The sequence below is a fragment of the Corticium candelabrum genome, chromosome 2, assembly GCF_963422355.1.
Source record: "Corticium candelabrum chromosome 2, ooCorCand1.1, whole genome shotgun sequence".
Classification (NCBI taxonomy): domain Eukaryota; kingdom Metazoa; phylum Porifera; class Homoscleromorpha; order Homosclerophorida; family Plakinidae; genus Corticium; species Corticium candelabrum.
The window spans coordinates 11,671,917-11,684,416 of NC_085086.1; the positions used below are offsets into that span (position 1 = coordinate 11,671,917).

At 45.4% G+C, this 12,500-nt stretch overlaps 3 protein-coding genes across 4 annotated transcripts in view; 1 reads left to right on the forward strand and 2 right to left on the reverse strand.

Moving 5' to 3' along the window:
- The window catches only part of LOC134198122 (isocitrate dehydrogenase [NADP] cytoplasmic-like), an 11,703-nt gene extending 8,319 nt beyond the window's left edge, over window positions 1-3,384 (reverse strand). The window contains exons 1-3 of the mRNA XM_062667460.1: window positions 3,316-3,384; window positions 3,207-3,253; window positions 3,051-3,145 (exon numbers count right to left, since the gene is read on the reverse strand). Coding sequence (XP_062523444.1) covers window positions 3,051-3,145; window positions 3,207-3,253; window positions 3,316-3,359 — 186 coding nt within the window. The 5' untranslated portion in view covers window positions 3,360-3,384. The remainder of the gene's footprint in view (window positions 1-3,050; window positions 3,146-3,206; window positions 3,254-3,315) is intronic.
- An 83-nt stretch (window positions 3,385-3,467) lies between these two features.
- Window positions 3,468-7,907, forward strand: LOC134198120 (NAD(P) transhydrogenase, mitochondrial-like). 2 transcript variants are annotated; one of them, XM_062667457.1, is made up of 3 exons: window positions 3,468-3,547; window positions 4,084-4,460; window positions 4,856-7,907. In XM_062667457.1, exons 2-3 carry the CDS (start codon window positions 4,098-4,100, stop codon window positions 7,691-7,693), a joined length of 3,201 nt encoding a protein of 1,066 aa, XP_062523441.1. In that variant the 5' UTR covers window positions 3,468-3,547; window positions 4,084-4,097; the 3' UTR covers window positions 7,694-7,907. The 2 variants fall into 2 exon arrangements, with proteins under 2 accessions (XP_062523441.1, XP_062523442.1); XM_062667458.1 differs by having other exon boundaries at window positions 3,528-3,590.
- Window positions 7,908-8,300: 393 nt separating this feature from the next.
- The window catches only part of LOC134198123 (uncharacterized), a 4,294-nt gene continuing 94 nt past the window's right edge, over window positions 8,301-12,500 (reverse strand). Inside the window, exons 1-3 of the mRNA XM_062667461.1 lie at window positions 11,922-12,500; window positions 10,289-10,586; window positions 8,301-9,317 (exon numbers count right to left, since the gene is read on the reverse strand). The exon at window positions 11,922-12,500 is cut by the window's right edge and continues 94 nt beyond it. Coding sequence (XP_062523445.1) covers window positions 8,545-9,317; window positions 10,289-10,586; window positions 11,922-12,026 — 1,176 coding nt within the window. The 5' untranslated portion in view covers window positions 12,027-12,500 and the 3' untranslated portion in view covers window positions 8,301-8,544. The remainder of the gene's footprint in view (window positions 9,318-10,288; window positions 10,587-11,921) is intronic.

The following is a 12,500-nucleotide window of genomic DNA, read 5'->3' on the forward strand; positions in this document are numbered from 1 at the left end:
TCTGTCTGTCTGTCAGTTTGTCTGTCTGTCAATCAGTCAGTTTGTCTGTCTGTCAATCAGTCAGTTTGTCTGTCTGTCAATCAGTCAGTTTGTCTGTCTATCAATCAGTTATTCCGTCCGTCTGTCTGTCTGCCTTTTTGTCAGTCAGTCTGTCTGTCTGCCTGTCTGTGTGTCAGTGTGTCTGTCTAGGTACTGTATTGCTTTATCCAGCTGTCAAGTAGTCGGGGAGTTTGTTTCATGTTTGTCTGTGTGCCCTTCCTGCCTGTCAGTGAGTTTGTTAGTTTTTCTGTCGTCAGTCAGTCAGTCAGTTAGCTAGTCTGTCTGTCTGTCAGTCTGTCTGTGTGTGTCTGTCTGTCATTTAGTCTGTCTGTCTCTCTGTCTGTCAGTTTGTCTGTCTGTCAATCAGTTAGTCTGCCTGTCAGTTAGTCTGTCAGTTTGTCTGTCTGTCAGTTTGTCTGTCTGTCAGTTTGTCTGTCTGTCAATCAGTCAGTTTGTCTGTCTGTCAATCAGTTAGTCTGTCTGTGTGTCTGTGTGTCTGTCTGTCAGTGTGTCAATGTGTCTGTCTATGTACCGTAGTGCCTTATCCAGCTGCAAGGAGTCAGCGAGTTTGTCTTCATGTTTGTCTGTGTGCCCTTCCTGCCTGTCAGTGAGTTTGTTAGTTTTTCTGTCTGTCAGTCAGTCAGTTAGCTCGTCTGTCTGTCTGTCTGTCTGTCAGTTTGTCTGTCTGCCAATCAGTTAGTCTGTCTGTCTGTGTCTGTCTGTCTGTCAGTTAGTCTGTCTGTCTGGTAGTTAGTCTGTCTGTCAGTTTGTCTGTCTGTCAATCTGTCAGTTTGTCTGTCTGTCAGTTTGTCTGTCTGTCAATCAGTCAGTTTGTCTGTCTGTCAATCAGTTAGTCTGTCTGTCTGTATGTATGTCTGTTTGTCTGTCTGTCTGTCAGTTAGTCTGTCTGTCTGCCTTTTTGTCAGTCAATCTGTCTGTCAGTTAGTCTGTCTGTCTGCCTTTCTGTCAGTCAGTCTGTCTGTCAGCCTGTCTGTCTGTGTGTCAGTGTGTCTGTCTATGTACTGTATTGCCTTATCCAGCTGTCACGTAGTCAGCGAGTGTGTCTTCATGTTTGTCTGTGTGCCCTTCCTGCCTGTCAGTGAGTTTGTTAGTTTTTCTGTCTGTCAGTCAGTCAGTTAGCTTGTCTGTCTGTCTGTCTGTCAATCAGTTAGTCTGTCTGTCTGCCTGTGTGTGTGTCTGTGTGTGTGTCTGCCTTTTTGTCAGTCAGTCAGTCTGCCTGTCTGTCTGTCAGTGTGTCAATGTGTCTGTCTATGTACCGTAGTGCCTTATCCATCTTGCAAGGAGTCAGCGAGTTTGTCTTCATGTTTGTCTGTGTGCCCTTCCTGCCTGTCAGTGAGTTTGTTAGTTTTTCTGTCTGTCAGTCAGTCAGTCAGCTCGTCTGTCTGTCTGCCAGTTTGTCTGTCTGCCAATCAGTTAGTCTGTCTGTCTGTGTCTGTCTGTCTGTCAGTTAGTCTGTCTGTCTGGTAGTTAGTCTGTCTGTCTGTCTGTCAGTTTGTCTGTCTGTCAATCAGTCAGTTTGTCTGTCTGGCAGTTTGTCTGTGTGTCAATCAGTTAGTCTGTCTGTCTGTCTGTCTGTCTGTCTGTCTGTCTGCCTGTATGTCTTTCTTTCTGTCTGTCTGTCAGTCAGTCAGTTAGTCAGAATGTCTGTCTGTGTCAGTTAGCCTGTCTGTCTGTCTGTCTGTCAATACATATACTTCTTATGTCTGTCTGTCTGTCAGTCTGTCTGTTTGTCTGTCTGTCAATCAGTTAGTCTGTCTGCCAGTTTGTCTGTCTGTCAATCAGTTAGTCTGTCCATCTGTCTGTCCGTCTGTCTATCTGCCTGTCTGTCTGTCAATCAGTTAGTCTGTCTGTCTGTCTTTTTGTCAGTCAGTCTGTCTGTCTACCTGTATGTCTTTCTTTCTGTCTGTCAGTCAGTCAGTCCCAACAAAAGAAAAAGAATTTATGATGGACAGTGCCATTCAAGGAGCTATTCATTAGAACTGATCTTCAACTACTATTTGCATGCGTATAGTTTTAACTTGTAGTTTGCTGTAGCCGTGATTCCACTGACCTGAACTGTCAATGGATAATATTTTTACTTTTAGTGTTCTGTATGTGGAGGTTTGTGTGTAATAAATAATAAAATAATGTCAGTCAGTCAGTTAGTCTGTCTGTTTGTCTGTCAATACATATACTTATGTCTGTCTGTTTGTCTGTCAATACATATACTTATGTCTGTCTGTCTGTCTGTCTGTCAATACATTTTTCGTCTGTCTGTCAGTTAGTCTGTCCATCTGTTTGTCAGTTGGTCTGTTAGTGAGTCTTAACTTGTTTGTCTACTCCACCTCCCTTCTCTATTTATCTATCTATCTCTTGCCCAAACATTCCGGTCTACTGGACATTCCCACCCAGTTCAACATACCCCTGGTAGGCACACACACACACACACACACACACACACACACACACACACACACACACACACACGTACGTACGTATTTGTGCACAGTGCATATACATGCCTACATACATGCACATAGCACAAGCAACATGTGCATATGCATATACACTCTGTACATGTAATTGCATTCTATGTTTCTGACTTACAGATGTTTCTCATTTACAGACCACCGTTTGGTTCCAAGGTGCCCACACACATGAACACACACACACACACACACACACACACACACACACACACACACACACACACACACACACACACACACAAGGCACATATGGTGCACTACTTACACCTTTCAAATACCATGCCATCAGTCATCTTTCAGTTTACTTATTTCAATATCAACCGTCTCCCGGCCTTACCCATGTCTGTCTATGCGTCTGTCCATACATCTAAACATCATCCGAAGTAACATGTGATCAACACATGCACACACACACAACAGCGTGACAATCACACACACTCATTGCCACAATCATCTCACATCATGCCAAGCCAACCAGTGGGCGTGGCACTCGTGCACGTGCACATACAGCAACACACTCACCGTCTCTTTGATTCTTCCCCAGATTATCCTCGTCATTTCGTCTCCGTCGAGATCGACAACCGGATTGTCGACCTTGATACGCTTCGCACTAGACGCTAGACCGAAAGTCGACGCCGTCACGTTGCGTTTGTGTTGTCATGCTGGCGTGTCACTCACCATTTCTCTCATGTAGACAGATACGAGGCAGTGTGCGAAAAATAAACCTAACACAAAAACGTGTCATGTCAACATACGTTTGACGATACCGCAATTGTTCGGTGGCGACCTTGTTGAAGGGCAGGACGAAGCCAATCTTGTTGCCGCTGCCATGCTCGACTTGACTTGCGGGGCGTCACGTGATTGGACAGCTTGGTATCACGTGTACAAGCGTCTTGAGCACGTGATTTATGTACGGCAATTTGGTTGGATATCGGTGAGCTTCGACACGCCTCTCGTACACACGCGGTCTCTTTGGGGCGACGGCGACGTCTCGTTTGACGCTGCGTCTTAGCAGCCGGGTACGTTTCACGGCGTTTTGGGGTGTGAGACAGTGTGACTGGGGTTTGTAAACGTCTTGTTGTGTCTTAGATTACGTTTCCCGCGGTTTATTTTGTGTGTCAGTGTGTGTATTGTGACGTAACAGACGTGACGTGCGCGTTGCTGCTTTTGAATGAATAAGGGGAGCCCCAGTAGGTTGCTTTTGATAGTCACTCTTGTTGGCCAGAGGTAGTGAAAGGTGTGAAACTTTGCGTACACGTTGTGGAAGGGAAAGATAAGTGCTAGAGGCTAGTTTTACGTGACAAGACACGCCTACGCCGCGCTAAGAATACACGTAGGGTTAATTTAGTCTAGTTCTGTGTTGTACTTGTGTGGCTTTGTGGTTGAGACGTAAATGCGCAGAACAGTGTTGGATACAAATGTCCCGTATGTGTATTTGTCGTTTGTGGCCCGTATGTTAGACTTATTGTCTCCCGTATGTTTACATTCGAGGTGATTTGCTTGCTATTGAATTTACTGTAGTTTTTTTTATTACTTATAAGTTGTATCATTCCAGTATCATCATCCATTATGACCTCTTTAACCTGCCACGTCCGTTTTTCTTCTCTCTCGTTTCCTTCTCGTTTCCTCCAACTCTCTCAACGTCGTACGTTCTCCATCTCTCGTTTCCTTCGAAGAGCGGACGATTTTCCGCCTGCACGTGGCACTCCATACAACAAACTGACCATAGGAGTTCCAAAAGAGATCTTTCCTCATGAGCGACGGGTGGCACAGTCTCCTGCGTCAGTGCAGCAGCTTGTGAAGCAAGGATTTAGTGTGATAGTAGAGAGTGGGGCAGGAGCTGAGGCTAAGTTTATGGATGCTGAATATACGGCTGCTGGAGCTGTCATTAAGAGCACAAAAGATGTCTTTCAAGCTGATATTGTTTTGAAGGTTAGTATTGGTAGAATTTTTCTAGTCATTGTTATTCGTTTTGTGTTTGTTGTGTTTCTTGTTTGTCTGTTTGTCTGCCTGTCTGTCGAGTGTCTGTCAAGTCTGTCTATGTGTCTGTGTTTGCATGTCTGTTTGTCTGTCTGTCTGGCTGTCTGTCTCTTTCATTTATTGAAACACAAACTCTGTCTGTTTGTCTGTCTGTCTGTCTGTCTGTTTGTCTGTCTGTTTGTCTGTCTGTTTACTTTTCTGTTGGTTGGTTTGTCTGTCTGTCTTTCAGTCTGTTTGATTGAGCGATTATTATATTTCTCTAATCTGTTGGTTTCTTCCGTGCCTGTGATCAAACCCAATCGACCGCACACCAACCATTCATCTCACCCCTACCTCTCACTCTGCAGGTTCGTTCTCCCATGTCTAACTCAGTACTTGGCGTCCACGAAATCAATCTTCTCAAACCTCATTCCACGCTTATCAGCTTTATCTATCCATCTCAAAACAGCGACCTTGTTGATCATCTCAACTCGAAGAAACTCACCGTCTTTGCAATGGACTGCATCCCTCGTATCACGCGAGCTCAAGGATTTGATGCTCTAAGCTCTATGGCCAACATAGCTGGATACAAAGCTGTGATCGAGGCAGCCAATCAATTTGGGAGTCTCTTTACTGGGCAGATTACTGCTGCAGGGAGAGTCCCTCCAGCTAAGGTGCTTGTGATTGGTGGAGGAGTTGCGGGGTTGTCCGCGATTGGGACAGCCCGCAGCATGGGAGCTGTCGTGAGGGCTTTTGATACGCGAGAAGCTGTTCGTGAGCAAGTGCAGTCGCTAGGTGCCGAATTTCTCGAGGTGAAAATCCAGGAGAGCGGAGAGGGAACGGGAGGATACGCGAAGGAAATGTCGAAGGAATTCTACGAGGCCGAAATGGAACTGTTCGCGAGCCAATGCAAGGAGGTGGATATCCTTATATCGACAGCTTTAATCCCTGGTAAACCGGCTCCCAAGTTAATCAAGCGAGAGATGGTTGAATTGATGCGACAAGGATCTGTCCTTGTTGACTTGGCGGCTGAAGCCGGAGGCAACATCGAAGTGACACGTCCCGGAGAGCTGTTCAACTACAAGGGAGTGACATGCATAGGATACACAGACTTACCGAGTCGGATGGCCACACAGTCGAGCAATCTGTATGCAAACAATGTAGCAAAGTTTCTCACCTCGATCGGCTCCAAAGGATTGTACAACGTCGATTTAGAAGACGAGGTCGTACGAGGCTCCATCATCGTTCAAAATGGCGAGAAACTGTGGCCCCCGCCGGTTGCTATCCAACCGACTCCAATCACTCCAAAACCGAAGGTCGAAGCGAAGGTAGAGAAACTGGTCGTGAATCCATTCAACGAGACATTGAAAACGTCATCTCTCATCACCGCCGGTCTCTCGTCGTTGTTGCTGCTCGGTATGGCGCAACCGGACGCGTCGTTCGCGAACATGATGACCGTGTTCGGTCTCTCCGGCATTTGCGGGTATAAGGTCGTGTGGGCTGTCACTCCGGCGCTTCATTCTCCTCTCATGTCGGTGACGAACGCGATATCCGGCATGACGGCCGTCGGAGGAATCGCTCTCGCTGGTGGTAACCTCGTTCCAACCGATTGGACGTCGTCGCTGTCTGCTGCGGCCATATTTCTGTCGTCTATCAACATCAGCGGTGGATTTCTCATCACCGCTCGCATGTTAGACATGTTTCGTCGTCCGGGGGACCCCCCTGAGTATAACTCATTGTACGCCATCCCGGCAGTAGCCTTTCTAGGTGCATACCTCGGAGCTAATGCGTTCGGATTCCAGAATCTCCACCAAATGGCGTATCTCGCGTCCGCGATTTGTTGTATCTCGTCGATCGGAGGTTTGTCCTCACAACCAACCGCAAGAGTAGGGAACGGTATAGGAATGGTGGGCGTGGCTACTGGCGTCGTGGCAACCATTGACGCTATGAAGTTCAGTCCTGAAGTATTAGCTCAAGTCGGAGGTCTAATGGGAGTCGGAGGTCTCATCGGTGCCGTCATTGCGAAACGCATTGCCGTCACCGACCTTCCTCAACTCGTCGCTCTCTTCCACAGCTTCGTCGGTTTGGCCGCCGTACTAACGTCCGGTGCTTTCTACGTCCACGACTTCGCTCATCTCGATCACGACATGGTGCACAAGATCGCTATTTACTTGGGAACGCTGATCGGCGGCGTCACGTTTACCGGCTCGCTTGTGGCGTACGGGAAGCTCCAGGGTTTGTTAGAATCGCGCGCTCTCAATCTCCCATTGAAAAATCCTCTTAATATCGCGATGGCGTCCGGTTGTGTCGGCGCTCTGGGTCTTTACATGACGGGTCAGGATATGACTACGGGTCTGGCGTGTCTCGGTACGACTACCGGTCTCTCGTTTTTACTCGGAGTGCATTTGACTGCATCGATAGGAGGCGCGGATATGCCTGTTGTTATCACAGTACTTAACAGTTACAGCGGATGGGCTCTCTGTGCCGAAGGCTTTATGCTTGGAAATCAACTTCTCACGACCGTCGGCGCTCTTATAGGCTCATCAGGCGCAATTTTGTCGTATATTATGTGCAAGGCGATGAACAGATCTCTTCCGAATGTAATATTTGGGGGATACGGAACGTCGTCGACGGGTAGCGGCGCTCCGCAGAAGATTACCGGCGTACACACGGAAGCGACGCTCGATAACGTGGCCGACTGGGTGACTTCAGCCAAGAAGGTAATGATCGTACCAGGTTACGGTGCCGCTGTAGCGAAGGCTCAATACGGAATGGCAGAAATGGCGAAAACGCTCACCGACAACGGAATCACCGTACAATTCGGTATCCATCCTGTAGCCGGTCGGATGCCCGGCCAGTTGAATGTGCTACTCGCTGAAGCCGGAGTTCCCTACAATATAGTCTACGAAATGGACGAAGTCAATGATGGTTTCCCGGATGTTGACGTCACACTTTGCGTCGGCGCCAACGACATCGTCAATTCGGCGGCTCTCGAAGATCCAAACTCAGTGATTGCTGGAATGCCCGTCTTGGAGGTGTGGAACTCGAAGCAAGTGGTCGTATTGAAGAGGACTCTGGGCGTTGGCTACGCAGACGTCGACAATCCGGTCTTCTACAAGACAAACACGGCCATGTTGCTAGGAGATGCGAAGTCAAGCTGCGACGGACTCAGAAACAAAGTGGATGAATTCTTTGCAAAACAATAGTTGTCACGTGACTCGGAGGATGACAGGCAGACTTCATATGGAAATCGGACGTCACGTAACTTGGTTTTGGAATTTGTTATTGCGGTGTGTGAGTGTCGGACGGCATTATTGTCATCTAGTATATATATTGTTGTACTTTTATGTATTACAGTGAGTCAGATAGGTTGGTTTGCTATCGACTATTGAAATAAACTTAGTGTTTGTTATACGTGAAGTGATTGTCACACACGGACGAAATCAAGTTTTGCCCATGCCAAAATATTGAGTAGCTAATGAGACAGAAAAGTTGAAATTAATTAAGCCGTAAAGGTAATGGGCTCAAGCAGACGCTACCCATCACGTGGCTTGGCTGGCGCACAAGAGGGCCTGGGTACGAGGCTGCGTTAGCCTTGCGTAGCCAGACCTTCGCCATCAAACTTCCGCGTGATGGCGGAGGGTCTGGGAGGGGAGCTAGTAATTATTAGGAATGATTTTGATTTGACAGTCATGATCACGTGATGTACTCAAGCGCGAATGAGATTTAATCAAACATTTATTTTAAACTGCTTCCCAACTACTTTTTTATATCAATTTTTATTTACACTACTACATGTTCCACAATACACTTAGAGTTTTCCTTGCTTTTTATTCGACAAACAGACATGTTAACTAAATGTATTACAAATGAGCAGCAATGACAAATTGTCACATCAAAATACGAATGTTCTGCTGCCTCACAATAGCACCACAACTGCTATGTCTTGTCTATGGGCAACTAGAGATCCAGAACAATGTCAATAACACTATAAAGTCAATTGGCTACTCGGTGAGACTTGACTGCATTATGCATTCTATGTCAGTAAACAGTTGAGCTAACGCTCTGGAGCAACACCCGGTCGAATCAAATTGGCAGGGGGCAGTTTACCGATTATTTGAAAAGGTAAACGTCTCTGAGAAGGACTCGAATTAGAGAAGGCCTTCTTGATATCATCGGATGAGATAGAATGGTGAATCTCTAATGACGGGCTGAGAGTATTTGCCTTTGCTCTCCTGTGAGGAAACGTACCGAAATTTGGCTGTCCTGGTGGCATACCTACAAACGATTTGACTTGACGTGGAGCCGGTATGGCTGGCAAACTTGGTCGAGGTGATCGACCTGGAGGCAACGTGACAGGAGAGCGTGGATGCAATGGTATTGATTGACTTCTGGTTTGACCACGAGGGAAGATGTACTTCAACTCGGAGAATTCGGAAATGCACGAAGCTACGGCTGACTGATCCGGATTGAACCGTTTCTGCTCGATTTTGATGTCCACGTACAAGTCGCCAAGACGGAGCTTGAGGAAGCCGTCTAGGAATGGTTTCACTTCACCCATTACGACCGGTGATTTTGAAAAGATCCGCACCTCGTCCTCGTTGAATTCCTGCATTATTGGATCGATGTACGAGAATGTGAGGGAGACGCCGTTGTTGTAGTTGACTGTGAGACTGATGAGAGATGGAATGGACCACACCTGGATTTCCTTGAAGTTGATAGGATCGACGGCTACTAGAGCGGTCGAGTCAACGCGCGAGGTTTTCAGGATGGCGTGGAAGGGACTGTCGTCGACGGTGACGATGTGGAACATGATCTCACTGTAATCGTCTGAAACAACAAGAGGAAAAGAGTCAGATACAGTAGTGTGTGGTGCAGTTACTCTACAGTGTGTATTGTCCATGATCTGCTAGTGAACGATGCTGCTGTCAAACTTACAGTAATTGATACTATGTAGTGTACATGTAGCTTGTTTAGCATACCTACTGTGTACACTGTATTGTGTGAATAATGACTGTGGCCAAAATGCAATTCAATCTGCTTTGGTTTCTTCCCAATGTGGCATTATCTGTTTCTAACTCCGGCAGACAGACAAAAAGACAGATAGAAAGACAGACAGATGGACATATACAGACAGACAGAAAGACAGACAAACTGACAGATTGACAGACAGATAGACTGACAGACAGATAGACAGACAGACAAACTGACAGATTGACAGAAAGACAGACAGATAGAAAGACAGATAGACAGACAGACAGACAGATAGACAGACAGACATACATACAGACAGAAAGACAGACAGACAAACTGACAGATTGACAGAAAGACTGACAGATTGACAGAAAGACTGACAGATAGACAGACAGACAAACTGACAGATTGACAGAAAGACAGACATACAGATAGACAGATAGACACACAGATGGACATATATAGACAGACAGACAGATAGAAAGACAGACAAGCAAACTGACAGATTGACAAAAAGACAGACAGATAGACAGACAAAGAGACAGATAGACAGACAAAGAGACAGACAGACAGATAAACAGACGAACAGACAGACATATAGACAGACAGACAGACAGACACACACACACACACACACACACGCACACACACACACACAAACTGACAGATAGACAGGCAGACAGATAGTCATACACATAAAGACACATTTCAAATTTTACTCTAATATTTAATTACACATAAATTTTTCAACAGATAAAAAGTTGTGTTACAATCAAATGGATAATGCTTCTCATTCCTATCAGTCGCCATACACTACTGCACCTCACCAAATGTGATGTGTTGTGCTTGATGTATTTCCGCCTTCCAACATGCCATCTCATTGTCATTAGCGAATCTGATTGTATATCGTACACTGTTTGGATATACGGCTGTCATCTCACACGACTGCTCTCGAAATGCGTACTGTACAGCACTGAGTGAGATGGCCTTCGCTGGACGAAAGTCTGACGTCTCAAATTTGCTCGTGTGAGGAAGCAAGATGATGTCTCTTGTCGACTTGCCTGGGTCGTCTCCTGCAGACTCAACCAACACCAAGTCCAACCAACAGGCATGATAACCAGCCAGCTGCATGGAACACACAGAGAATTTGAGATTTATATTGTTAGCATGCAGTGAAGGCTACTGAAGAAGTTCCATAGAAAGGCTTCTGTTTTTGGAAAACTCATACTGATATTAATAAATAATATTTATTAATATTAACTAAAGGTCAATAGCAACTAAAACTTAATTGACAACCAGAAAGACAGACAGACAGACAGCGACAGATAGACATTCAGACAGAGAGACAGAGAAACAGGCAGGCAGATAGACAGACAGACAGACAGGCAGATAGACAGACAGACAGACAGACAGACAGACAGATAAACAGCCAAACAGTTAGGTTAAGTTTGATCACATAGTTAGGTTTTGTTTGCTACATAAATGCTTTATAAGAGAACAATAGAAGACATTTATGATAACAGAGTATTGAGATGATACTTATTAATTAATAAATATCAAAATTCACTTATTATTTATTATTACTCATTACTATTTATTATTATTCATTACTATTTATTATTACTCATTACTATTTATTATTATTCATTACTATTTATTATTACTCATTACTATTTATTATTACTCATTACTATTTATTATTACTCATTACTATTTATTATTACTCATTACTATTTATTATTATTCATTACTATTTATTATTATTTTATTATAATGTTTAAGTAAATATATTTATTTTTATTGCTCTATTATTATTCATTCAGCCAACATGACAAGTTCACGTCCCATTTCCATTTCTACTCTGCAAGATACTCATGCAAACACCACTTCCTAAAAACTTGGAATCCAAAAGAGCCTGGCCCCTCCTCAGCCGCTCAGCTTATCTCTACCACATTTGCAGGCTGTGAAAGTGAGTGTTGTCTCGCCTATAATCTGATAGGAATCCAGTGTCGCAAGATAGAGACTCTACCAATAAATGAATGAGCACAAACTCTCTGACCCCGGAACTCTGGTGATTATGTAGGCCGCAGGTTTGGTGATACACACTCATGCACGTGTGCATGCATGCAACACTCCTCTAGCTCTCTCCTCTGCTGTTGCCTGCCAACACTCCCAACTCCCACACATACAGCTACCGTACACACACACACACACACACACACACACACACACACACACACACACACACACACACACACACACACACCATGCATGATACGCCTTGTTTGTTGCGCGCAAGTATCGACATCTGGTCATAGCTAGAACATGTTGCATGGTGTCCGCGGAGTTGGCAAATCCCAGCCCCTTCAATCCTCTCTGCATGGGAGCATGCATGTCTACAGTTAGCGTCAGGGTTAGGGCTAGGGCTAAAGTCTAGAGTTAGGGTATACACATACTTACTAGTGCGTGCTTCTTGACTTTGACTTCTGATCCGTACAGCGTCGTGCGTCTCTCGTCGAAGTAATTCCCGAGAACTCTTTGTCTCGTCGTCGCGTAGAAGTCCATCCTAGCTCGTCGCTCGAGATCTCACGAGAAGAAGACAGACTGCATGGGACGGCGGCGTACTGCAACACTGGGCAACACGCTGGGTGCGTGTTCTTGTCTGCGCGAAGGTCTAAAGAGGAACTGCTGCAGCTAGACGTCCGGTTTAGCTATAAGGTGGGGCAGTGGGCGTGGTGCGATAATATGAGGGTGTGTTAGATAAAAACACAGGAACCACATAAATACCAACAATTAGCTAATAGTAGACAGACAATATATACAAACAAACGAACAGAAAGACAAACAGACAGGCGAATTAGACAGACAGACCGACAAACAGACAAACAAGCATACATACATTTTTTTGTACATACGTACATACAAGAGCCCCTAGGGCTCAGGTTCGATACTGTAATCACTATTCTGCAATCTAACACTACTGTATCACAAGTCACTATGATGTACTTCACAGTTGCTGTACTTGCTGTAAATACTTGC